The sequence below is a fragment of the Desmodus rotundus genome, chromosome 11 (genome assembly GCF_022682495.2).
Source record: "Desmodus rotundus isolate HL8 chromosome 11, HLdesRot8A.1, whole genome shotgun sequence".
In the NCBI taxonomy this organism is placed as follows: domain Eukaryota; kingdom Metazoa; phylum Chordata; class Mammalia; order Chiroptera; family Phyllostomidae; genus Desmodus; species Desmodus rotundus.
The window spans coordinates 76,790,912-76,818,250 of NC_071397.1; the positions used below are offsets into that span (position 1 = coordinate 76,790,912).

Consider the following 27,339-nt stretch of genomic DNA (forward strand, 5'->3'; position numbering starts at 1 on the left):
TCGAATAGATTCAACCAAGTCTGTGAGCATATTGATAACCAGTGCTTTGAACTGTGCATCCGATAGGTTGGCTATCTCTTCGTCGCTTAGTTGTATTTTTTCTGGAGCTTTGAAGTGTTCTGTCATTTGGGCCATTTTTTTTGTTTGTTTGTCTTGGCGCGTCTGTTACTTTAAGGGGCGGAGCCTTAGGTGTTCACCGGGGCGGGGTAATGCTGGTCGCTGCGCTGTGATGCTGTACGTGGGGGTGGGGCCGAGAGGGGGCAATGGCGCCCGCTTCACTCTCCTCCGGATTTCAGTCTTTCACTCCGCTACCCACAATCAAACTGGGCCCCTCTGGTGCTGGTTCCCGAGTAAGTGGGCCTGTGCACACTCTAGGCCCCTGTGGGTCTCTCCAACAACCTCTCCTGTGAGGCTGGGAGTCTCTCCTGCCGCCCCAACCCCCAGGGGCGCTTTCAATCAGAGGTTTGAGGCTTTATTTCCCCGAGCTGGAGCCCTGGGTTGTGCAGCGGTCTGCTTCTCTGCCCGCCGTTCGTCCGGTTTATCTGTGGGCGAATGTGGTGCCGCAATGTGCTATCCGCCACTCTGCCTGCCCCACTCTCCGCCACTCTGAGTCCGGCCCTCTGGGTTTATCTGTGCAAATGTGGGACCGCAGGGTCTGCTAGTGCTCGGACTGCCTGCGCCATTTGTCCCACACTCCGCCAGTCTCAGTCCCGCCACAGCCACGCGAGTCCTCTCCACCCCAGTGCCGTCTCCGCCCCTCCTACCAGTCTGGATGAATGATTATTTTCTGTTTCCTTGGTGTTGGTCCCCCTTGCTGTTCGATTCTCTGTCAGTTCTGGTTGTGCGAGGAGGCGCAGTGTGTCTACCTACGCCGCCATCTTGGTTCTCTCTCAATTCTCTTTTTAATATCTTTCTGTATCCACAAGCTAAATTAGAGCAAGGGAACAAAGAATGGACTCACCTGGCATATTCGATCTGCAGGCCCTGTTTTACGACATGGGACTAGAGTGGGATTTTACAAGACCCATGGGTGGGAGTGGATGGAGGTGGTCTGGTTCAGACAAGAGAATATATATGTAGTGAGAGAAATGGCTTCTGAGAAAAGCTTCTTCTGAGTTTAGAGCCCACATTACCTCAATGAAGAATAAAGATAAAATGGGCTAAAAATGAAAAATTTTAAATATATATAATGTCAATATGATTGCTATGATAGAGCCTTTTTCATCAAAACTTGTCCGGTGAAGGCCCATCTTCTATGCTGGTGAAAAGATACAGTAGCTGGTGCTCAGATTCCCTTCGGTTCCTTTTTATTTTTTTCTAATAGGAATAATTTGGGACAGCTCTACAATGTGTACTTCCCGATGCACATTGATGATTTCTGAGTGGATCTTTTCTTGAACTTCCCAAATCAGGAGTTCTTCTTAGTAAGTTAGGTTAATACAAATCTCATCTCCTCTTTCAACTCTTAACTCATAATTTGCATATCATTTTATGAAATGGGAACAACTACCTGCCTCTCTAAAATTGGAAAATGAGCCAGAAAGCTATTATTTGTTTAATACTGAAGTTTTATATTGTGAAACAAAGAACTTGGCTTTGTTCATGTCCTATTTTCTACAGACTAGTAATTAACACACAACAACTCACATGATATTTAGTATAGATTATATGTGGCACAGTAAAATATATTACTCTCTTAGAGAACAGAAATTGAAATTAGTAGCTGTTGGCGAGATGTATTTCCACAAAGAGTTCCAAAATAGCATTTTATAAATATCACATTGATGCTTCCTGTTGTATTCATTGCATATAAAATATTAGAACTGTATCAGGTTTATTATTTATAATCACAATTTACCTCAAATATGACATTTAAGATGCTGTTTTGCTTGCCAATGTTGCAAAAGCAATCATGAAGTGTGTTTTTTACCTGCAACCTAAGGTAAACCTAGCTAAATGTGGTAACACACCTTAACTCTGTAAAATACATACCCTCCAGCCACTTGGTGAAACCTGAGGCCTAAAGTTTTCCCCAAACTTGATACTGATCTGCAGAGACACAGTCAAGATTACTCTTTTTAATTGCTAGTTGCCACCAAGGATCTTATCACAATAATGCAGCGACCCATAACACGTTATCCCTAGAACAGGGCTGCACTCATAATCAAAGGTGATTACTAATGGCAGTTATTGTTCCCTATTTATGAGAACAGGAACAAAAGAGTGGGATGTGCTTCATCACTGTGAAGAAAATGGGACTTTCTATGATAAAAGATGATGAAAAACCATCAGCTGACCTCCAGATACTATTTAATGAGCTATGACTTTGCTCGTTGGACATGCGATCAGCCTCTGTCCTGGCCCCTTACATGCCATCCTCTCCTTGCCCCCACTTAATCCCCCAGCACTAGTTCCTATTCAAAGGCCAGCATGTCTGCTCCACTGTTCTACAACTCTTAAGCTGTGGTATATTGATCAAATCCAGGCATCAGAGAAGCTATAAAAGAAACTGTTGTTCATCCTGTTTGACCTTCTCTGCATCTGTTTTGTTAGTAAAAGGTGCTTTGATTTTCTTATTGTCAACCTCCTTAGAATAGGTCCAGGCTAACAACTTTGTGGAAGAGCAAATATTCTGACTCTAGATAATTTTCCTAGTTATTGGCAATTAGTCTGCGTGGTTTGTCTGTCACATTGAGAAAGCTGTTCCATTAATGGACTGAAGGAGTTGTGTGGTGAATTGTCATACAAAGGAGGCTGATTACAATTTCTTTTATTTTCCATCAAGCTTTATTTTAAGGGTAAACTCATTTGACCATGATTTTTACTATGCTAGATTCAGGAAATTTGTTGATCTCACAGAACAATAGAATTACATGATTTTGAAGTTGGAAGAAATCTTACAAGATAGTCTGACCATCACCTTCTCTGATATAAGGAAGCACACTGTTGTCAGGTGGCTCTAGCAACCTTGCCTCCTTGCAGGACATGTATGACTTGTATGATGTTATTTAACTTTTCTAAACCTCATTTCATTCTCTGTAAAATGGAAATAAAATCCTACATGCATGCATGCAAAGTATCTGAGTATAACAGATGCTTGAAAATTCCAGAAATTTTTTTCTAATATGATTATTATCTCCTGGTTATTATTTGATCACTTTTTCAAATGCATAATATTTTTTGCAGCCCATCAGTTTCTGATGAAATATTTAGGGTAGGCTGAATTTTGACTTTCTGTAATTATATCTAATTTTAGACTCTTCAAGTCACTGAAAACCTCTTATGAATGTTTTACTTTTTCTCATCTCTTTAAGTTTCTATTTATAGATTTGTAAATACACTGATCATGACTCTTCTTCTCATCTTTAAAGTGAAGACATTAATAGTACTTCATAAAATTGCTGTGAACATTAGGTAATCATGGCAAGACACAACATATTACCTGCTACATAGTGAATATCGTATAGATAAAAGCTATTTCATTATTATTTATAGTACTATCAAAGTTTCTATTTTTCAGAAAAGCTACACCAAACTGGAACCAGATCGAATATGTTTTTCTCATATATTTACGTACAGAACTTTGTTTAACATATATGTTAAGTAAAATGTACATATACATATAAAATTTAAAATTAAAACATACAAATTTATATTGTATATATCACAGCTTGGTACATGAACAAATTAATCAGTCTCACCTAAACCTTACCAAATACCTTTCTCTCTATTCAAAGAAATAACAGGCAAACAAACAAATAAAAAGCCTTCTTAATCAGTTTTGAACCAAATTTTTACTTAAGAAACTATTTATTTATATATCAGAATAAGCTGTAAATAAATGCTAATAAAAAGTTTCTTTTTGAAAGGGAAGGGAAAAAGAGAAATATAAACCCATATCAAGGAGCTATCCAAATGGCCTTATGTAGAAGAGTTCAACTAAGACACACATAGTAACACAAATTTTATCTTTTGTTGGAAATATATATATATTTACTCATTTTATCCCATTTGATTAGAGCTAACAGTTGATGTATCTTTAGCTAAAATTGGTTCATAGGGCTGGCCTTTTCGAGAGTATTCCATGCACTCATTGCAGCTTCAGCTTCTTTGGTTGGGATGCAGTGTGTGAGCTTTCTGACAGCAAGCCCCTGGGCGCTATGCATGGGGGACCCTGGTAGAAGTGCAGTGGTTTCTACTAACTGCTAACAGAAAGATCTGTAACATCAGTTGCATGATTTGCCCCTTCTATGTGCCCATCTATAATGATCTGAATTTAGTACTGTATTTGTTAATATTAGATACAAATTTATCCTGACACTTTTATAGGCAACGCCTAAGAAACATTTAGTCATGTGAAATATACTCAGAGTCTTGAAACATTTGCTTTCGCTCCCATGCGTCTTAGGAAGGATCTTGCTTTATAATCTTATTTCTGTTGCTGTTTAGGAGAATGATTTAGAGAGGGGGTTTTTGGAGGGGTGGTCCTGACTATAAGTGTTAGTTTACACTGTACCATTACTTGTGCCCTTATCAAAAAATAATTGTTTACATAATGTGAATGTTCCATGTCTCTATACACTCTTCAAATCTTCCCTATGAGAATGAATTAAATGTGGTTTTAATTTGCATCTCATTTCCAGTGTTTGTTGCCAGACATTTCAGACTTTTTGAGGGCAAATAAAAGTAGCTTGTGGTGTAAGTAACATATTTTGTGTTTGAATAAAATAGCAAGTCATTATGTAAAGGGCACATTTCTCCATGTTTCTATCTTATAACTGCATGAACTAGACTTATACAGGAGCTTTGAAAAAAATCCCCATGACTGTTATATTCATACGTCTTTCTGACCCATTTGGACAGATGTTAGTACATTACTTGGAGCATATATAAAAGTTACCCTTCAATTATGGAAATGTGCCTGCACTTTGTTCCCCAGAAAGCCAATGCAGAGACCATAAGATACGGGATAATAATAGACCTTTGGACACAAAGACATAAAATGGAATGTATAAGTCCTTGAAAGAGCAATTAAATACATTTTTATTTCAACAACTGAAGATGAGAAACCAAAACAGATGGGCAGGGGGTAGAATAAATGAGAGCAAAATTAGTATTCATCATGCTTCTTGGCATCCTCATCCACCAATTTACTCTGTAGTCTATTATCGTAAATCAGACCTAGTTCTGTGGTACAGTCCCTGATTTCTTCTTGTATGAAATAAAAACCGAGAAACCTTTTCCCTGGAAATTTCTGGAACCATCAGTAAGGAGCTTCTAGCCATATCATTATCAAGGAACTGACTCAATTCCTTCTTGGAAATAAGTAGGTTATAAATGATAAAAAATTAGAAAACAAACTAGCGAAGGGTTCCTGAAGAAGACACTGCCCTGAAAGGCATGGTGAGATGTTACATCTTTCAAGATCTTGAAATTGAAACGGGAACATTGCTTGCTTACCTCCTGGGATATCTGCCCCAAATACATCTTCACTAGAAGTTAATTGGAACTTTTTAAACAACGATAAACTTGTTACTGAGACTTGTTTTTAACTTATGAATTGCAACCTGTCTCTGTTCTGAATTTGCCCTCTAGATCACACATGCAAAATCTGGGGAAAGGTTATCAGTTCTCTATGCTGTCACTGCAACATTGAACGGCCTAGGGCAATGCTGTAGATAACCTCAAGATTCTATAGTTGGCCATTTGCTCTGGGCTCCATTGGATGATTCCGTTGTTGTCATGCCGGGGGAGTCCCAGGTGACCTCATTCACATGATGGGGCCTCAGCGGGAATGGTTGGGCCTGCCTTTCTCAAGATCAAGTTGCCTCTCTTCCCCAAGGAGGCTAATCTGAGATTGTTTACAAGGCAGCGCGGATCTGAGATGTGGAAGCAGAAAGTGCAAAACCCCTTGAGGCCGAGGCTCAGGAATTCACAATATCCCTCTGAGTGAGTCACACAGACAGACCAGATTCAAGAGAGGCCAATGGACTCTCCCTCTTCATGGGACGAGCAGCAGAAAAGTGGTAACCATTTTCACTGTGCCCCAGAAATGAGCATTGCCTTTGTCTGTTCAGTAACCCATCTGTGTTGTTCCTTCTCTGATAATGTTTTGTACCTCCTTTCTTCCCCTCCACTCTTTCCTGGGCCAAAACTGAGGCACCTCCAGAAGATATCATAATAGTCACCTCATTGACGGCAGTCTTGCTCTTCAATCACAAGACAGCTTTCTCTCTCTAACCATTGTTTTCAATCCTGTTCTCCTGTTCCTCACACATCTGTGTGGTTTTCCATGTCCCATCATTATGTTCTCGCATTCAGATATTTCCTATGTGGCCTCTCTCTTTCTCTCCCACTCATCTCCCTCTCCCTCTCTCAGTTCCTTCTTTCTAACTCCCTGGTGGTATTCTCCAAAATATTTATTAATCGTTTACTGTATGGAAGACAGTTTCCTAGGCACTATGACCAAAGGTAATTAAGGTCCCTTCTCCAGTGAGGGAGAAACAATATATAAATAAAGCAGTAAGATGCACCCCCCCCCCCCGACATGAGTGTCACGGTAACAAGAAAAAGGGAATGCTGCAGAGTCTGGTGGGCACAGTAACTATAGAGTCACCATGGCTTTCCCCTCTGAGGAAGTAACTCCTGAGCACTTGACCTGAGCATCCAGGGGCCACATAGGGGAAGATGGAGGGAGAAGTGTTCTGGGCAGAGGAGACCGCAGGCAAAATGATGTCTTCTAAATCCTTGCTCCATTTAAGACTGGGTGAGTAGCCCTAAAGGTGATCAGCTGGTCCACTATTTCTAAACCCTGGCTGCATGATAGGATCATCTGGAATCTTTAAAAAATATGGATGGCTGGGCCATATCATAGACCCATGAAATCAGGTTCTCCAGAGGTAGGGAGAGGAAGCACTTGGATTCTATTTTCAAGTCCCCATATGATTCTAATGTGCAGCCCAAACTGAGAATCACTGACCTACAGCAGTGCTTTTCAAACATTAGCATGCATAGATCGCGTGGTGGGACTCTTTCTAAAATGTAGATTCTAATTTGCTGGACCTGGGGCAGGTCCAAGATGAGGCACTTGTAAGAAGTTCCCTGGTGATGCTGATGCTGCTGATCTGGTTGCTCCTCCAAGGATGGTGCATAGACCTGAAGTATCAGTATCAATGAAAAAAGCACATTCTCAGCCAGAGTGTCAGAATCCAGGTGATGTGCTCACCTTTTGAGTTAGAAACACTGAGGTATGGTCCAGCCTTCGATGGTTTAAGAATGTCCTTCAGATGATGCTGAGACTTACGTCAGTTGGAGAACCAGACTGTGTCTTGGAGTTCAGACAAAGTTAATTTGGTACCTAATTGTGCTCCAGGTTGTGTTTTCTACAATTGCTTCATGTACACAGGCCTGTGGAAGCTTCTCAAGCACTTGCTTTGACCTGAGAGTGCGAAGCCACAGTGCTCTCCTTTCACTCAGTTGCCACACAGAGCAAATTCTCTTTCACTCCAGTTAGAAAAGGAAGAGTTGCAGCTCTAGTTCCAGACTTCAGCCCCTGCCTCCAAAGCCCCTTTGTTCACTCAGCTTGCAAGGTGCCAGGAGCTTGCAAATTCCCTGCAGGTGATGCTCTATAGTCGCAGGTGTCACCTGCAAGGATGTGATTTATTAAAAGCCCTGCTGAGGCAGTTTATTCCCCAAGTAGGGATATTGTAACTCACCTCTAACTGCTTTTCTATCAAAAAAATCACCCTCTGTACTGCTTCTCTTTGTTTACAAGCTTCCGTTAATGGTTTTCTCTCCATTAGACATCTCAGGGGAGAGCTGTTTAGAGAACTAATTGAATCCTTGCCAGTTTTGGGCATGATCCAAAGCTGCTCCAAATCTCCATATTTTCCTCTATTCTAACATGAATATACTTTTGATACCTCCATCTGAGGAATATATATAAGCTAGAAATTATAACTCTTTACATGAATGCATATTATGAATATGGCAGGCAATGAGTAAAAATTTTTTGAACTAAGTTGAAACTGAATATGTATATTTTTATCTTCCAAAAAAATCAATATATTTTTATTTTAGAAATTGGACTATTTATGAGATTAATTTGATAATGAAGAAATAATCCCTTCTTTCATTTCACCAGCTCTACCACCAGGCCCCCTCTGCAACCACCAAATTTGAATAGTCCCTCTTTCTAATCAATGAAAAGATTATGAAAATAACGTTAGCACTTTTGGTACTTAAAGAATACTTTTTTTTTCTGGCCCTTAGCAATTCTTTTTCTACCAGACCAGATTAGGTTAATCATCAAAGTGGGAGTTTGTGGGACTGCATCTGATCATGGGTGATAACATGCTGAAAGATTAAAGAGGAAGGGTTGGCAAATAAGTAAATATGTAAATGAATAGCATTATGAGGGATAAAACAAAAATTCCTTGAAATTAAAAAAACCCTCAATTTATGTCAAGCTAAAAATTTATGCAGGTTTGAATATGGAATGCATGTGGAGGCCGGGTTGCTGCAGACACCCCACAGTGCAACCTAATGTAGCATCTCATACATTTGCACAGATTTGGACTTGGGAGCATGTTTTTACTCCCTACTTACAGATTTCCTCTAGATTGTTCATGTGGAAATCTCTGGGGCATCCTGTTTATTTCAGATCTCACCTCTCCTTTAACCCTTCTGCAACACACGCGTTTCCCGCACCATCCACGTGATCCTTCTCTCTGGTTCCACAGTTTATGTCATCATCCATAGCTCAGGTTCTAAGCGACAAGCATGCTCCCTCTTGTTCTTTTCACCTTTTTTCAACTGTCATTCATTCGGAAGTGTTCGTTGTCTGAGATAAGTAGCATCATCCTTCACAGAATTATACTCGGGCCATACAATACTTCAGAGCTGAAATCTTTGAGCATACTCCTGGGTTGCTCAGCAGAAGTGAATGTTCACTGCCATCTCTCTTTCACAGTCTGCGGAGATGAATGCACAGGCATTCTGCTGGGTGACCTGGCCCGCCTGGAGCAAATGGCCACGAGCATCAACCTCACGGGCCCCCTGCCGGCTCCGTATAAGACGCTGTACAGCCTTGAAAACGTGACGCAGGAACTAAAGGTAGGTTGGGCTAGTAACAGCAAGAGCCAGGGGAAAAATGACAGAAGCTTTTTCAATCATTGGAAAATGTTCTTCCCATTAACTCAAATTCAGAGGCTGTCTTATCTAGTGTTTTTCAAGCTTGAGAACTATAATACACAGATACTATTAAGGAGGCCCAGGTACCCCCAGTGTTTGGCTTAAATTACTTGTATTATATTACTTAAATATGTACAAATATAAAATCAGGTATGAACTCCTTACACTTATAGCTCCATAAAGTCTAAACAGATTAATTCTTACAAAAGCTAAAAAAACAATAAAATTCAAATTAAAAACATTACTATAAAATAACAGATGGTTTTTACTAAAAGCAAGTAGCTGCTTGCCACAGGAACATGATACACATGGCTTCCCCGCAGGTGCCTTCATCAGCATGAGCCATGTGATAACCATGGCTCCCACCTTTCCACAATTTTACCTGGACACCCCTTCCTTGCAAGGGGTCCTCAAATGGCATTTGGGCTCACTTGACAAGTTTGAATGATTTCTGCGCTCGGTCCGCCACGTGATCAAACGTGTGCAAATGTGGGCGCTGCAGTCAGGTGGTTCTTCATCTCTAGGAGCCCAGCCTGGGCTCCAGAAACCCTGACTTACATTAGACTTTCAGTTTCTTGTAAAAATGAAAGCACGAGATTAAAGTTCTGTGCTAGAGAACAAGTAGACCTTTGAAAGTATTCCAATAAGAACTAATTTAGGAAACTATTCTAGAACATTGTTAAAGCTTTCAGTATTAAATGGGATACAAGGAAATGTTAAGGAAATTGGGGTTCATCCGAGGAAAAAAGATGAACAGTAACTACATACGCACTATCGGTCAGTCATCAGACATTTACTGAGAAACTCTGGAGCGCCCCAGGACTGCATTTGGTTCCCTGGCGGCTTTGTGACTCCTGTAATGTAGTCACTACCTTTAGGACGCTTAGAGTTTATGGTTCTAAAAATAATAATAATTGAACAACATAATGAAACAATTAGCAAAAGTACGTAGCTACCGTGTGCTTTATAAAAATTTCACACAAGTGAGTACAAAGACTGGAGAGATGGGTGAGACTCGGAGTAATCAGGGAGCGCATTGTCAATGAGAGTGCTGTTTGTGTCGGAAACTGAAGCACAGACATCATTTGATGGGCAGAGGAGCATTGGTGAGGACTGGAGGAAGAAGTCTAAGATTTATTCGCTAGGCACTGGCAGACACTCCTCTAGGTAGAGTATTCTTTAATTCAGATCATGGCCTTTAAGGTAAACATTATTATCCCTCTTTTCCAGAAGAAGGAACCAATAATGTTTGATAGCAAGAATAACTAACATTTGTTGACGAATATCTCTGTGCTAGGCAATTGACTTGTTTTAACATGAATTACTATACATAAATCTGAAAGAAATTCCAAAAGCTAGGAAAGGAGTACCATACCATCTACATTTTTTCAGGTAGGGAAACTAAGGCTTGGAGGAGCTCCACGTGAGACACAAGATCGCACGGCCAGTAGCTGTAGAGCTGGGACTCTAATAGAGGTACTATTGCTTTAGGGCCTGTGAGGATGAAGCCACCTTTGCAAATCTCAGAGAGAGAAGATAACTTGCCTTGGAGCAATCAGTCTACTCCAGGATCATCTCCCTGACCCCCTGGCCTACTCGGACTTTTGCCACTGAAACTAAGATAGCCACATAGCAGAGGCAGGTGTGAATTAGCAAGGCCTGTCTGACAGACATTAGAAGTCAGGCGAGTAGACGATAATGCTGGAGACTTGAGTGGTACAGGGAGATATGAGAGACAACCTTGAAAGCCAGGCAGAGGGATCTGAGTTTACCTTGTTGCCCCAGTATTCAGGAATGGGAAGAGTTTTAATAGAGAAGATGCTGATCAGTTATTTTCCTTATACATGGAATGAATACAAAAAGAAATAAACTAGAAAAGCAAATACATAATTTTTTTAAAATAATACTTCAGCAATGGATGAATCACTTAAAGGGCCCTGTGAAGGAGATCTTAATCTGTGGCCATGATCTAAGCCAGGGGATTTAGTCACCTACGTCCTTAAGGCTGGGTGCTTGTCAAAATGACTTTGATTTTCCTTAAATTCCAATCTTTCTTATTCTGTGTTTTCGTTATTCCATAATTCATTTAATACCTGGATACTTGACATCTCATTTTGATATATTTAAACCTGGAGCAAGTTATTTACCCTCTTTGTTTAGTTCCTTTACCTGTGTGAATGCTCTCTGGGTCCCAGCCAGACTACCAGGAACACACATGTGATAGTCTGAAGCTGGGTTTACTAACTTGTTGTAACGAAGGACACTGCACGCCGTAGGGGATTTTGGGTGTCTCAATGAAGGAGGCATTAGAAATAACTTAGTAGCATTAGGGCTTGTGCCAAGCAATGGATTCAGTGCTATGGGGAAGTGAGAGTGCTCCCATAACTGAGGGTTCTGCTAATGAACCTTATGCAGGGGCAAGGAAGAGCGAGGGAGGCTGAAGAAGTTAGGAAGGAGGCTGTGGTCACTCATCTCGGCCAGAAAATGGGATGTGGGTATTTCTGTGGTCTGCGCTGAGACCATGGTGTTGCCTGTGCTTGGACAAGATTATGGAGTGGTCTTCTGTTTCATTCATCACTGTCACAGAGTGCCCTGTCTAATGGGGGTGTTCTGTGAGATCGATTGTGTTCGACGGAGAAGAAAATGGCCTCGCCGAGTGCCAGGCCTGCTCCTACCAACACGGAGGTCAGGCCAGGTAGTTAGCGCCTGGCCGTTCCCGCTGTCAAGGACTCGGGTCCCCTTTCTAACCTGTAAATGGAGACTTTGTTGACTGAAATATGAGCCTTAGAGAATCAGTGTTCATCACGACTCCACCCTTTACTGGCTGTGTGATCTTGTACAACTCTCTTCAAGCCACAGTTTCCTCACACACAAGATGGAATAACATTTATATCATAGAACGGTCATAAGAATGAAGTGAAAAAACAGAACAAAAAAGTGTGGAACATGGTAATTTCTCAGTAAGTTACTGCAATTTGTATTATTTGCCAGAATATTCCACAGAGCTCTGTGCATATACATGCCCAATTGAAATGCTTTCTTCCTCTTTTCTTCAAAGGTGAGAAAGCTGTTTTCTTTTGTATATAAAGGAAAAGTGTGTTCTGCTCAATGTTCAAGCTCATGATCCCTGCAAAAACATTTACTAAAATGTATAAATGGATACAATCTTTTTCAGCACTTGCTGTCACCTCAGCGGGCCCCAGAGAGGCTCATTCAGTTGGCAGAGGGCAATCTGAACACACTCGTGACGGAAATGAATGAGCTTCTGACCAGGGTAAGTTGGCAAAATCTGAAGTCTTCTTAAAGGAGATAGATCATGTAAATTAAGGAAAATTACTTCAAATTTCTGAAATGCAAATCTCGTTCTTCTGAATTCCCATTTTTGGTGCATGAAGTGGATGTATTTTTGATTTGCTACTTCTGCCTCAAATAAAATCTGAGAACCCAGTGGCACAAAAAAAGTTGGAATACTTGTGAAGCGTCAGGAACAATGGTTAAAAATACCAGAATGATAGAATATTTTGAAAACTATCTAGTAGCCTCTATGCTACAGTTTTCATCAATTTGGAATTTTAAGCACTGCCTTTGCCTGTGTAAGGGGAAAAAAATGAAAATACTTGTGGTCTCTTTGATCTCTTCATGGGATTTTTGCATTTGTATAGAAATGCAGTCTATATCAGTATTCCTGCACAAAAGAGGAAATCTTCTTTATTGTGAAAATTCAAAGCATTCAAGACACTTTTTAGAATCAGAATGGAAAGTCCATGTTGCATTGATCAGGCTTTTAAAGGAATTGGGAGTTTTAAATGTTCAAAACTGCAAGCAGGTTAAAGTTCTTTTTGCTGGGAGAGAATGAATAAAACAACATTAAGTCCGCCATCTTGTGGCCAGAAAAGTGCATGAACAGGAAAACTGGCCTGTAATTTAGGGATCCAGTTTATCTAAGAGCGTTAAGCAACCAAAAAATATTATAGTAAGAGGGTTCTTACAGATTATTTAGCACATTTTCTTAAAGAAGAGATACTTCAGGCCATTCGGTACATACATGTAGTTTTCTAAATCTGGGGATCTAAACAGGCCCAGTCCCTGGCTTCCCACTGGTACTGTTCCTACCTCCCTGATGCTGGTTTAGGAAAATTTCCACTGGGAAATCAAATGGGCTTCTAAACACAAAATGCTAAACAATGGGCCTGGTGTTACAAATAGCATGCTAAACGCTTCCCCATAATCTCATCCAAACAATGCAGAATGTACAAATACAAAATAGGGTTTCTTGCCAGATGTAGTTAGACATTAATTAGAGTAATGAGTACATTTATCTCATACTGACTGGATATTTGATAATTTGTATTTGTTATGGGAATACAACTAACTAAGAAATTTTAAACAGATCGTAGCAGAGTAAACTCAATTTAACAAGCACGTATAAATGTGCAGCACATATAACGCCCAAGCTAGGTGTTGGCTGATGAAGTGCAAAGAAGACTCAGACTTTTTCTTCGAGGAGCTTGCGGTGTTGTGTGTTGTGTACGAAAGCATTTAGGTATATGGGACAACTGCAAGTAAATATACAACTCGAGATAAAATAAAGAGATGTACCTGAGAAATACATACATGTGGAATAATTTAATCTTGATACAGGTGATTAGAAAAAAATCCATGAAACAGGAGTCATTTTACTCAATCACTGAGTTAATACTTATTGGGGGTCTTCCGTGCTCTCCCAGGGCTGTCCAACCTGTGGCCCGCAGGTTGCATATGACCCAGGATGGCTGTGAATGCAGTCCAACACAAAATCGTACATTTACTCAAAACCTTTATTTTGCTCTTCAGTTTTCATTAGGGTTTGTGTACTTATTGTGTGGTCCAAGACAACTCTTCTTCCAGTGTCACCCAGAGACGCCAAAAGTTTGGACACCCCTGTAAGATGCTAAGATGGAATGACAGATGCTGGGGACAGAGGTATAAGCAAAACTGACACAGGCATTGCCCTCACTGAGCTGGTGACAGTTTAATAATCTGGGCACAGAGACACAGGAGCTATTTCACTAGGAGAATCAGACCTTCACTATGTCTTAGCCTTCATCCTTGATTCTTTCCAGCAGACTCCCCCATACGAAAGCTTTAAAAATAGACATTATGTTTCAGAAGTTTAAGATTCAAAGCAAAATTGATTGTAAAATACCCAAATTTTCCACGTACCCCCTGCCTGTACACAAGCCTAGCCTCCTTGCCCTCAACATCCCTCACCAGAGTGGCCCAACTGCTCTACCAGATGAACCTATGTGGACAAATCATTATCAAATGATAATGTTCCTGGCTTACTTTAGGGTTTACTCTCGGTGTTGTACATCCTATGGGTTTTGACAAATGTTTAATGACACGGCTCCACCGTTATAGTATCATAGAGTAGTTTCACTGACCTAAAAATCCACCCTAACCCCTGGCAACCAATCTTTTTACTGTCTCAATAGTTTTCTTCTCCAGAGTATAGTGGGAATTACGCAGTTTATAGCCTTTTCAGATTGGCTTCTTTCTCTTCATAATAATATATTTAATGCTCTTCTGTGTCTTTTCATTGCACTGAATATTTTTCCATTGTCTGAATGTACTTATCAATTTATCTACTGGAAGAGGTATATTGGTTGCTTCCAAAATTGAGCAATACGAATAAAGCCACAACATTCAAGTACATAACTTTTCAATTCATCTATGTAATTACCGAGAAGCACTATTGTTAGATCATACGGTAAGAGGATATTTAGTCTAGTAAGAAATCACCAAACTATCTTCCAAGGTGGTTGTACCATTTTGCATTCCCACCAGCGACATTTGGTGTTGCCAGTGTTTCAAATTTTTGGCCATTGTAATAGGTGCATAGTGCTATCACATCATTGTTTTAATCTATAGTGCTCTAACGAGATGTAATGCTGAGCATCTTTTTATATGCTTATTTGTCATCTCTATGTCTACTTTGGTGAGATATCTGTTCAGGTCTTGCTGTGGACAAATGTTTGTGACCTGTCAAAAATATCTCTGTTGAAATCCTAACCCTCAAGGTGATGATATTAGTAGGTAAAGCCTTTAGGAAGTGAGGGTAGAGCCCTCATGGATGGAATTAGTGCCCTTACGAAAGGGACTCCAGAGAGACTCCTTGCCCCTCCTTGACTGTGAGGACACAGTCAACAGATGCCTTCTGGGAGCCAGGAAACAGGCCCTCATCAGACACCTAACCTGCTGGGGAATCGCTTTTGCACTTCCCATTCTCAAAAACTGTGAGAAATAAATTTCTGTTGTTTAAAAGCTCTCTAGTATATGGTATTTTATTATAGAAGCTCAAATGCACCAAGACAAGACTTTTCTCATTTCTTTATTGAGGTTGGTTTTTTTAATTAACTTTTAAGAGTTTTTTGTATATTTTGGATAAGTCCTTTATCAAGTATGTCTCTTGCAAATATTTCCTCCCAGTCCATGGTTTGCCTTCTCATCCTCCTAAGAGTGTCCTTCATAGCACAGATGTTTTTAATTTTAATGAAGTCCAACTTACCATCATTTCTTTCATGGATCATGCATTTGTTTGGTATTGTATCTAAGAAGTCATTGCCATACCCAAAATCATCTAGATTTTCTCCTATGTTATCTTGGAGTTTTATATTTTTTATTTACACATATAGTTCTGCATTTTACATTTATGGTGCAATTTGAAATGATTTCAATGTTATTTTTAAATAAGCTTTTTATTTTAGAATAGTTTTCAATTTATAAAAAAATTGCAAAAATAGTACAGAAATTTCCCATATACCCCACACTGTTTCATCTCCTGTTACTGTTTGGCATATCTGCTACAACTAGCGGACTAACACTGATTCATTATTATTAATGAAAGGCTACCTTATTCAGATTTCTTCAGTTTTTACTTTGTGTCCTTTTATTGTTCCAGGATCCCCTCCAGGGTACTACATTACACTTGATCTTCACGCATTCTCAGGCTGTGTCCTCTAGACTCTGACAGTTTCTCAGGCTTTACTTGTTTTTGATGATTTCAACAGTTTTGATAAGTTCATGTATTTCATAGTATGTCCATCTGTTGAGGTTAGCCTCATGTTTTTCTCATGATGAGAATGGAGTTAGTTAATGGGCTTATTGTGGGAAAGACTATGGAAGAAAAGTATCATTTTTATCATATCATGTTACATCCCATGCAATCAATATGTTGATCCTGATCACCTGGCTGAGGTACTGTTTGCCAGATTTCTGCACTGTAAAATACTCTTTTTTCCCTTTGTCATACTCCAACACCATTTTTATTTGCCCATTCTTCAGATTTTATAACACAAAAGCCTCAAAATAAGACTGCTGAAAGCAAAGATCTCCTTGGTGAAGTAAGTAGGTAGGAAATAGAAATTTTCTCATTAATTAACCCATCCCTACCACATGTATAATTATAAACATAACTCTCATGGAGACTTTAAATACTCAATTCTTTCTTTCCTTGTGTTCAAGCTACATGATAAGGAAAAGATGAATTGATGCACATAGAATCATAACTAGAGGGCTAGATGACTTAAATATCCAATAATATCAGACTAAGATCACCAATACCTTTAACTCACAGCCATGAATGATCCAGCTTTGGCCCAGAATAGAAGTGCAGTGGCCATGACTTTGTATTACCTATAGCTACAGTAGGAGGCAATTCCTTAAACTAGGACTGCACATTGGGGTTACCTGGTGCCAGGTCTCACCCCTAAAGGTTGTGACATCATTGGTGTGAGGTGCCATACGAGCACTGGGACTTTCAATAGCTCTCCAGATGATTCCAATGTCAGGCAAGGCTGGGAACTGCTGTGAGCCTATAGCCATCTGATGGCTCCAGCTCCCTTCCCTCTGGAAAGTGCTTTCTCTGGTGCAGCCAATGTTTTTACTTTGTTGGCTGACCAGAGGCTTTAGGACTAATACATTCTTTATATTTATTCAAGCATTTGGTGAGTCTCATCCTGCATCTGTGGGGAGAGCTGCCCTCTCTCCTCTAAGTGCTTATATATTTTGTGCTCATTTTTTTCATGGAGCAACCTAGTTCTTTAATAGCCCTTGATAAAGAAAATATTTATCTCCCAAACAGACATTTTAACATGTATTTTATATAATTTAACTAATATGTAAATATTGCATAAGCAAAATATTACATAATCAGATATCTCTTTCAGTGTATTTTGATTTATTATCATTTTATTTCCCCATCAGACTATAAATTCCTTAAATATGTAAATTATACTTAATGTATTCAAGCTGTCCTACAGTACGTATGGAATACTGAGGTGCTTTTTGATGACAATCCCATATACCTCTCTACAGCCCTCAGCTCCTTCTTCTGTTTCACAGCCAAATTTTCAAGAAGATTCAGAGACAGATCTGCGTTCACTCCTCACTCCACTGCAGTATAGATTTCCACTCCCAGCATGCTACTAAAACTATTTCCATGAGATAACCAAGTGACAAGTTGGTTGCTAAATTCAATGGAAAATTTATTTTGCTTTAACTCCCTGTAACAATTGCAACATCTAATACTTTCTTGACATACTCTCTTCTCTCTGTTTTTCTCTTGATTCTCTGACCTTTTATTCTCAGCACCTTTTTCTGCCCATCCCTTTGAGTTGGTTTTCTTGAAGTCTAGTCCACAGTCCACGTCTCCTCTCATTCTGTAAACTCTTTCTTTAGGCTTCAACGGCCATGTATATGCTGATTCAAAAATCTGGGGTTTTGAGATACATTTCATTCTTCTGCTTCTGTCCTGTGTCCCTAACTACCAACTGGACATCTGAATTTGAACTCATCATCTTCCTCCCAAAATTCATCCTTTCTCCTGGAGCACCTCAGTGATTCATCCTCTACTGTGTCTCCCAGAATAGAAGTCAATAGGTTTCCCTTCACTCTACCCTTTTCTTCACTCTCAACCCAATTCATTTCCCTTGACCTCTGTCTTTAACTTTATTCAACTCCAACCAACGAATGGTTGTATGGCAGAGCAAAAATTTTTATGTTTATTAATTTTTAGAAAGTAAGAGGATTAGAGAAAGAGAGAAAGAGAGGAAGACAGAGAGAGAGACACACATCAATTTGTTGTTCCACTTATTTATGCATTCATTGGTTGATGTTGTATGTGCCCTGACCAAGGATCAAATGGGCAACTTTGGTGTATGGGGATGATGCACTAACCAACTGAGCTACCCAGCCAAGGCCGAAAGCAAACTTTCTAAATCACTGATCTGACCATGTCCCTCTCCTTCAGATTCGACCAGGGCTCCCCATTTGTTCAGGATGACAGGTGATGTTCTCCCATTATAATCCGACTCTCACTTAACTCCCCAGCCTCATCTCTCCCCCAACTCATTGTCTGGTCACCTGAACCCTGGTGGATTGAACATAGAAGCCAGAATCCTACAAATCCTCTTCTATGACCTGCATTGTCCTCCCTCTTGGCCAAATCCTCTTCTTCTGCATTGTCCTCCCACTTGGCCAACCCCTTACAAAATGCACTGGGTTCCGCTTCTGCGATCTCCTCTCCACTACCCCACACCTGTCCACTCCCCATAATCTTTAGTTTGGGGTTACCACATTGCCTTTGCAGCTAGTCCCTCTACTTTAACTATTGTTTTCCTCCCAGTCTGTCCTCTAGATGTAGCCAGAGTGCACTTTGGCTATTCCAAATTTGATTGTGTCATCCTTGTGCTTCAACTCTTCCCCCCGACTTCTCATTGCTCCTAGGTAAAGGCCAAAACCCTCCCTTTGGCCACATCCTCACCCCTTGTGCCCTGGCCGTCCAGCCTTACTGTCCTTCAGTTACCTCACCCCACCACCGAGCCTTTCCACACACACTTTCTTTGGCCTTGAAATAAATAGCCTCCTCCTACATCTTGTTTCCTTCTGTTAATTCATTTCAGCTTTCAAACCTTAGCTCATGGAGGCCTGTCTTATGAGAGCCTTCTGTGACATTCTAGGTATGATAAGATTTCTTCTTCAATTGCCTTATACCACCGTGCTTTTTGCTTCCGTAATTTTAAATTTATTTTCATGATCATTGGATAAATACCTTTCTGCCCCATCAGACCATAAACTCCAAATGGACAGGAAGTGCCTTTTTCTTCACCACAGTCTCACCAGGACCATGCGCATGGTAGGTGTTCAGTCAATACTTGTTTAATTAAGCAAATGACTGGCTGTGAATAATTTAAATAACAGTATTTGAACAACCAGATGAAAGGTAGCAAGGCCCAAAATAAGTACTGATTTTGAATTTCTCTAAAATGTACTAAAATCAGGAATATATTTATAATTCTATTAATCGGATATTTTTCTTTAATACACATCTCTTAAATGTTTATATTCTATAAGAAGAGAACATTATTTATGTATTTGGCTGACCTATATAAAATATCAAAGTTTAGCTTTATCTACATTGTCTTTTACCGACTATGTAAAATTTAAAAATCCAATTTAAATGAAGACTAAGCATTTCCAAAAAGATGAAATTAGTTTATGAATGATTTAAGTCTCAACAATACTACATGTTTATAAGGCCTTGTTTATAATTTTAAAAGTTTTAAGTTACTGAGAATCTCTTTTTAACATTTCTTCTATATTTTAAAAGAGAGGTAATGTATGACAAATCATACTTGTTTGGCTTGGAACTTTCGAAATTGACACCTGCCATATTTAGGGGAAGAGTCCACGTGGAACTGACTTATTATCATTCCAGAGGGTCAGCAGGATGCTCCCTGTCTCCTTCCTCGTGTGTCTGTCCTAACAGCATGTCTGAGGAGCACTTCACTGACAGATACAAAGAACGGGCAGTGTTTGAAGACGATGCTTGCAAATATATGAATAATTAGATGTGAAATTTAAATCTAGCAGGAAACCATATTCAGTCTGCAGATGCAAAGGTGGATGGCATCTAAGCAATGCTGTCTCCTCAGTAGTTAGATTTGCTCCATTAGATTCTAGTTTTAACACAAAGAAGGCAGAATATGAGAGACACTGGTAATATCCAACCAAGAAAATTATGTGCAGATTTCAAGAGGCACAGTGAGAACTGCTAGAGCTAAAGCAAGAAAGTAACAGCTACATTGTTCAGAAGTAAATGAATGTGTGCCCAATGGTAATGCACGCTGTCTAGGTATACACAGTCTAGAAAAAAAGAAAAGGAAAACATACCTATTTGCATGAACTTGAATGTAAAGAAAAAAAGGTGATCAAAAGTAACACAGATACATATGAGGTACTACATGAGGCATCATTTATGATGGAACACTAGGAAGATTATAGGACAGAGGTAAGAGGATGTAAAAATAGAATCAAAGATAGAGAATGAAAGGAAGATTGTACAACATATTAGGATAAATGAGAAGACATCTGTCAAATACTCAAAGGACAAGATAATAGTGAATAAGAGGAAAACTGATTAAGGGACAGGGATGGTAGTTTAATAAAACACAAGAAGAGCCAAACTGTACCAGACAGATAGCTCCTATCATGCACTATTTACATTCATCTGTAACATTATCGACAGCCTATCACGTAATTTCACTCCTTCAGGAGTGCTGCCACCTGTCACCGCTCCCCACAGGTGATAGCGCATTTGTTCCAGGCTTTCTTTGTGGAGTCTCTCAACAAAGGGTGGTTTCACAAGTGTGACTCTTCAATTTCATTACTGTGCAATGAGACATGATATTTAAAAGTATATCTATATGCTGTTCTGATACGCATATACGCATTTTTAAATATATTAATTTACTTAAACCAGAAGCTTATGCACATAAAGTTGTGCCTAAGTTGGAGCACTGTCCCTCCTCTCACCCAGAATGTTCAACTTTTTCTTTTATTTTCCTAATCTTCCTGAATGTTCAATACAGATAGAGTATAAAGCTGTGGGACAGAAAATGTGTTTTGCCCTCAATTCCCTATATGTGTAAGTTTGGATAAGTCATTTAACCCCTCCATATCTTCATTTTCCCCAGTACAGAACCAGGGAGCATACCCTCTGTGTATCTCTAAAGGCAGGAAGAGTAAATGAGGCACAAGACGGTATGGTACGCCACTCTGAGCACACACATCAATCTGGGTACCACTAATCCTGACTGTGTAACCCATCATTTAGAGTGCTGATACCACAAGTACATACCTTCTGGTGCCAAGTACCTCACATCCTCTCCCCTCCCAGAGTCCATCCAAGAGAGGCAGCTGTTCTCATCTGTGTGACAGAAGGTCATCTTCCTCCTCAGTAAGGATGTGCTGGCCCTGATCAGTTCTGCCCACCCCAACCTCTGACCCCACGTGCACCAGCATGGTACTTGGTGTGTAATCAGGCTAATTTTCAATTACCATGAAGCCAACTAGAATGCAGTGCGCTGGAACCCAAAGGCTCTTAGGCTTGGCTCTCCTCACATGCACGCAGCGGCAGCTCTTGAGCAGCAGCTTCCTATGAGGCTCTGACAAACCCCCAGAAAACTGCCCAGCCATCCACATTCACTGGCAAGCATAGCACCAGGCACATGGCCGGTTCAAATGGTATTGAGAAGGCATATCAAGAGAAGGAGCACCATCCCCCAAGGATGAAGATTAGATAGATATAGCAAAACACCTAACAAAGTAATTACTCAAAATAGTCATGATCATTGTTTCTTTTTTCATCTAAGGAAGGGGGCATGTGCAAAATAAGGATGGCTTCACAGAGCAGGGGAGGTTGGAACGGAATCTTGAAGGCTGGAATTATTTTGGATATTTGGAGAGGAGTTAAGGAGCAATAGTATGAACAAAAGCTTTTTCCAGGAGTGTTCATAGAAAGGTAGGCAATAACGATGGTGATAAGATTGGCAAGATTATTGAAGACATTGTTTATTCGATATACTTAACAACATTCCTTCAATATTTACTATAAGGGAGGCATCATACCGGGAGCTGGATAAAAAGTGATGAACAAAACAGACCAAGTTCTTGTCCTCTAAGGGCTTACATGCAGTCAGGGAGGTAGCCAATAAACACGTAAGCCAACACGTACATACGTAATTCTACAGTGCATGGGACTGTGAAGGGAAGTGTTTTGCTGCCTGCAGGAAGTGAAGAAGCCTAGATAGGTGCCCTGCAAATGGTCACACCATGAACAGGTGCTTCTAAACTGAAAGTTAACGGATGGCAAAGATCCAGTCACTGAAAGTATAGAGGAAAAGCTCATTCCAGGCAAAAACAACAGGATACAAGAAGGCCCTAAGAGGGTAGAGTTTGACACATTTCATATACTAAAAGGAAGCCAGGGAGGTTGATTGCAGAGGAGCTTAGTCATAACCATTTTAACTTGTTTCTAAGCATAGGTCACGTAAAAATCCTGACATCTAAATGTTGCAGTGCTCATATAATCAGTACTGAGTTTGTCTATGATGCTTATACCTTACTGTATAAATTAATTAGGTAAGTAGAAGCAAGGCAATGAATTCTATCTTGATTACCCAGAATTTAAAAGGGAAGGCGGATTGATATACATTGATTTTCAAAAAATTCGATGCTTTTGCCCTGACTGGTGTGGCTCAGTGGGTTGGGCATCGTACCGCAAATTGGAAAGTCATGGGTTTGATTCTTGGTCAGGGCACACTGGTGTTGCCTCTCGATGTTTCTCTCCCTCTCTTTCTCCCTCCCCTCCCCTCTCTCTAAAAATAAATAAATAAATAAAATCTTGGTTTTTAATTCTATGTTTTGAACTATTAAGAATCATGAAGCTTGAAGGTGTGAATATGGAAGTAAATTATGATCTTTTGGTAATATAGGAAAAAGCAAAAAAAAGTTATGTTCAAATGATAATGTACATTTTCTCTGTAGTAAGAAATGCTAGTGCTGGTGATGCAGCACTTCTTATGGTAGGATATTGAAAGATGACTGTAACGTAGATCGAGTCCCCTGTTATAATCTGTGACAGTGAAAATAAGGGACACATCATGGAGTGCAGTCAAGTCTGAACTAGGCAAGCATCTAAAGCAGGTTAGTCAGCCAAAATCTTAAGGTATTGACCTTAGTAATTCAAAAGAAACATTTAAAAATGATACATGTGTATGTATGTGGGGTGTGGATATGTAAGAAGTTATTTGACCCATCTGAGCCTTGAATGTAACAGTTAAAATAATTTCGTTATTTTTATTTTAGGAGTCAATCCAGAGCATTCTGATACATTGACTAACACCCTCCAAACCATCGTGTGTGTAGACTATAAACTGTAAAGGGGAAGTTTGGAAGCTTCCCATGGATGCTTATCCTTTCACCCTTTTATTTGTGATAGTAACACCTGAGGGTTGGGAAGATGATAATACTTGGACTTTATATGCTACCTTCTATGCACAGCTTTGAGACTTTCATGAATTAAACCTCTTACTGCCCCTGGGAAATCACAAAATGCAAAATAATTTCTGCAGCATCTCTAACCATTTTCTGTGATGGCCAGACATTTAGTTCTATTTCAAGTTCTACTTAAAATCCACTTTTACATTAAAAAATATAGATGCTTTGAGCATCTAGAATGCAAACAGTCTGATATTAATAACTGCCAACTCAGACCTTATTCAGATTATTTTGAAATAATCTGTGATTCTTTGATTAATTATCTGTAGTTAGATTATCCCAATCTTTTTTATTGAAAAAGAAGTCATATTTATTAGCATATGCATGCACATAAAAATGAAATGTAAACCTAGTTTAGGTTGCTCTAAACCTTGTAGTAGCTTTTAAGAAAATTTTGATGTTGCACATGCCATTTTTATAGAACTAAATGTGGTGTATCTTAACTACAGACATGTGAAATTAATTCCATCGTGTCCAAATGGTATCTTCAACATGAATAAAGCTGAGACGATACACAGATTCTCTCTGGGAGGTGGAGCTGTGTGGGGTTCTGTTTTATTTTGTTGACAATAATGTATGGTTCTGTGATTAACATCCATCTTTTCTGGTGATGACATATGGGAAAATTTAGCATTGCTTCTTCGTTAATGTTTTACTGGCATCTTGAGAGTGTTATAAAACGAGCGTTTACTACTTAGTAGCTAAGCATTTCCCCCTCTTTGTTTCTTTAATTAACGTATTGATCTAAACCAAATCTATAGCATAGAGCTTATTGAGACAGACAGCCTGAGCCTCTGTCATTGCTAACACTCCACACTTTTTCAGTAAATAAATATGGACAAAACTGCAACATGTGGAGACTGAAGAATTTAAGACTTTTGACAACAGTATCTTAAAGATATTTCAAAAAGAATTGTGCTTTATCACTTCCTCTGTGCCATTGCATGTAATGAGGGTTTTTAAAAGACCAAATACAATTCTCTGATTTCCATTTAATGGAAGAAGTAATAAAGTTTAATTGTATACTTGAGCACAGGGTGTCACTTCCAGTACCTCTGATCAATAATTCATCGATTGCCTTTGGCTCAAAGTAATATTTGAAAGAAAATGTAGCCAGTGGGGATTTCTCTGACAGTAGCTTCATCATCTTTATTAATTATGCTTCTCCTGAATTTGGATCACTAGGCTACCAAAGTGACAGCAGATGGCGAGCAGACTGGACAGGATGCTGAAAGGACCAACACAAGAGCAGACTCCTTAGGAGAATTCATTAAGGAACTTGTCCGGGATGCAGAAGGTACTACAGAAGCCACAGTTCAATCATTTTCTCTCCCAACAGAAAAATAGAAAAAGGGACTACAAGGACTGGAATTCTCCAGTAAGAGCTGTCATTTCTAAATTTGATAGTTGGATTTTAAGAAGTATTTTGGTCAAGATATTCAAGGGCATTATCTGCCGAGAAGTTACAATCTAGAGTGTTAAATTAGTGACAACAGTCAGTCAGTAAATCAGTAATTGTGAGTGCAGAATAGCAGTGCATCGAAGATACTCCTTTAGGAATGTTTCAGATTTTCAGGAATGGCTATTATGATTAAATAACTAATGGGCAATTTATGATTTTCTATTGTTGCATTCAAATCTAGTTAGAAGAGGTTTAATTTTTTAAAGCTAATTTTATCTATCTACTCAGTACATGAAAGCAGCACTTTAATTTCTCCAAATGCCTCCTAAAACACTTAGGACTCGTGTTTAATGAGCATCTGCTGCTTGGGGTGTGGGTGTGCTGCCTTACCAAGCTGTGCTGCACTCAGCCCACCATTCTCTGGGGTTAGTTCTTGACTCCTGCCAATCTGATTGAGGGTCAAAGTGGAAGCCGTCTCTGGGCAAAAGCTCAGAGAGAGACACTCGTAATGAAAACGGGTTTGAAAAAGTAGTTCTTAAATATCTATTAGTATATCACAAACATGCATTCATATTTAGAAATTCAGAAAAAGGGTTTGGTGGGGTTTTTTTTGTTTTGTCGTTGTTGTTGGTTGTTTTGTTTTCCTTTAAAAAAGTGAAATATTTTTATTACTCTACAATGGTATGCATTTTATAGAGTTTGCTTTATAATATAGCCAAGTAAGTCAGAACATGAGATAGAACTTCAAGGCAGATCCTGACAGGTAATTCTTAGGAATCATTCGCCAAGAAGAGACAGAAACTCCCCAAAAGTTCCCACTGCAAGAAGCAACAGAACTTTAATCTCAGGCATAATCTGAGACGAAACATGTCAGGATCTGAAACAGAAATTCCTCTTCCCAGAAAAATCTCAGTTAATTCATGTGGTCAGTCCTCTGCCGGATGAAGCTGTTATGCTTTTCATGGTTTTATTTACCATTAATGCTACTTAGAGTGCCCACCTTCCCCCAACGGGGGGAACAATAACCCCACTGCAGTCTCACTGTGCCTGGGTACCGGAAGGCACTCGTCGATATTCAAGAAACTTTCCTTTGCCTTCCATCTCATTCTCAAACACTCAACACCAAGAAGCCTATCCTGTGAACTCATTTTTATCATTTCAATCAAACATTGATACAGAAGAATAAATGTTAATACATGTTTTCTGCAGCCTCCAGTATCAGCTCTGATTACTTACTTCTCTACATTGTGCCCTCCACCTCCCAGTTTGTGCACTGCACAAAGGCCACCAGCAGGGGGCAGAGTGTAAATGATATTCAACCAGGCTTAGCTCCCTATCCACTGTCTATCCATCGAAGGGTTAAGTATCATCAAATGTGTCTCCCCTTCCCGAAAGTGTATAGCAGTGAAGCAGTCTGGTTGTGTTTGTGCAAATCTTCTAATCCACGTGCAGTGCCATGTGGGATAGCTGTGATTGCGTGCCTGAGGAATATGTGAATACTACTCTCTCCCCTGGCAAGTACTAACATATATGATTACAAAAATCATCACCACACCCCTACTTAAAGAACTTGGGCAGAATTACTCCCACTGTTAAAATTTCATGAAAATTTAAATTTGAATATGCCAGAGTTAAACTGAATTCCAACTGAGATGTGTGTATGTGCTGCAAGGCTTGGTAGTTTAGGGGATTTTTAAAATAAGAAAAGGCAACTCATCAGAAGCTTTAAGTGGGTAACGCAACACATCCCACCCTCGTTTTCTCTTAAAATGACAATAACTGGAATAATTATCGGCACTTTTAGGTTTCACTAGCGGCAGTAAATTTCTGGGAAGAGTGAGTGCTTCAGCCTGGCACTGTCGTTTTCAGTTTTATTTTTAGATTGATGGAACACCTTACTCACCTCACCTTCTGTCGTAAGTCATGGCCTCTTTACAGATAGTTGGCATCTATTAATCTCAAGCATTCTCATCGCAATGTAATTTTTGAAGTATACTATGCTGTGACTTCTGATTGGGTTATGAGTACACTGTATTTTATTCCACACACTATAGGAAGTAATGGGTGAACATATGTATAAACCCATCAGTGTATGTCCTGACATATAATGGGACTCCATCCACGCCAGACACCCTTGTTTTCTGCCTCTCAGATCACAGTGGTATTTGTCATTTAGGATAAATTTACCCCTCAGAGAACTTCTGTCAGGTTCGTTATAAAATATAGCTCTGCGTCTCCTGAGGGATTATTTTATTTGTATTTACATATACTGTACACCTCTTAAATACCTCACTTTTGTCCCCTGCTGTGCCTTGGCTGCTAAGACGCTTAGTGCTAGGTTTAAGATCCACTACGCTGAACATTAT

At 39.6% G+C, this 27,339-nt stretch overlaps 1 protein-coding gene across 1 annotated transcript in view; it reads left to right on the forward strand.

Moving 5' to 3' along the window:
- Positions 1–27,339, forward strand: part of LAMA2 (laminin subunit alpha 2) — a 514,111-nt gene that overhangs the window by 375,797 nt on the left and 110,975 nt on the right. Inside the window, exons 33-35 of the mRNA XM_024551868.4 lie at positions 8,972–9,114; positions 12,368–12,466; positions 24,757–24,868. Of these exons, the coding sequence (XP_024407636.2) occupies positions 8,972–9,114; positions 12,368–12,466; positions 24,757–24,868 (354 nt within the window). The remainder of the gene's footprint in view (positions 1–8,971; positions 9,115–12,367; positions 12,467–24,756; positions 24,869–27,339) is intronic.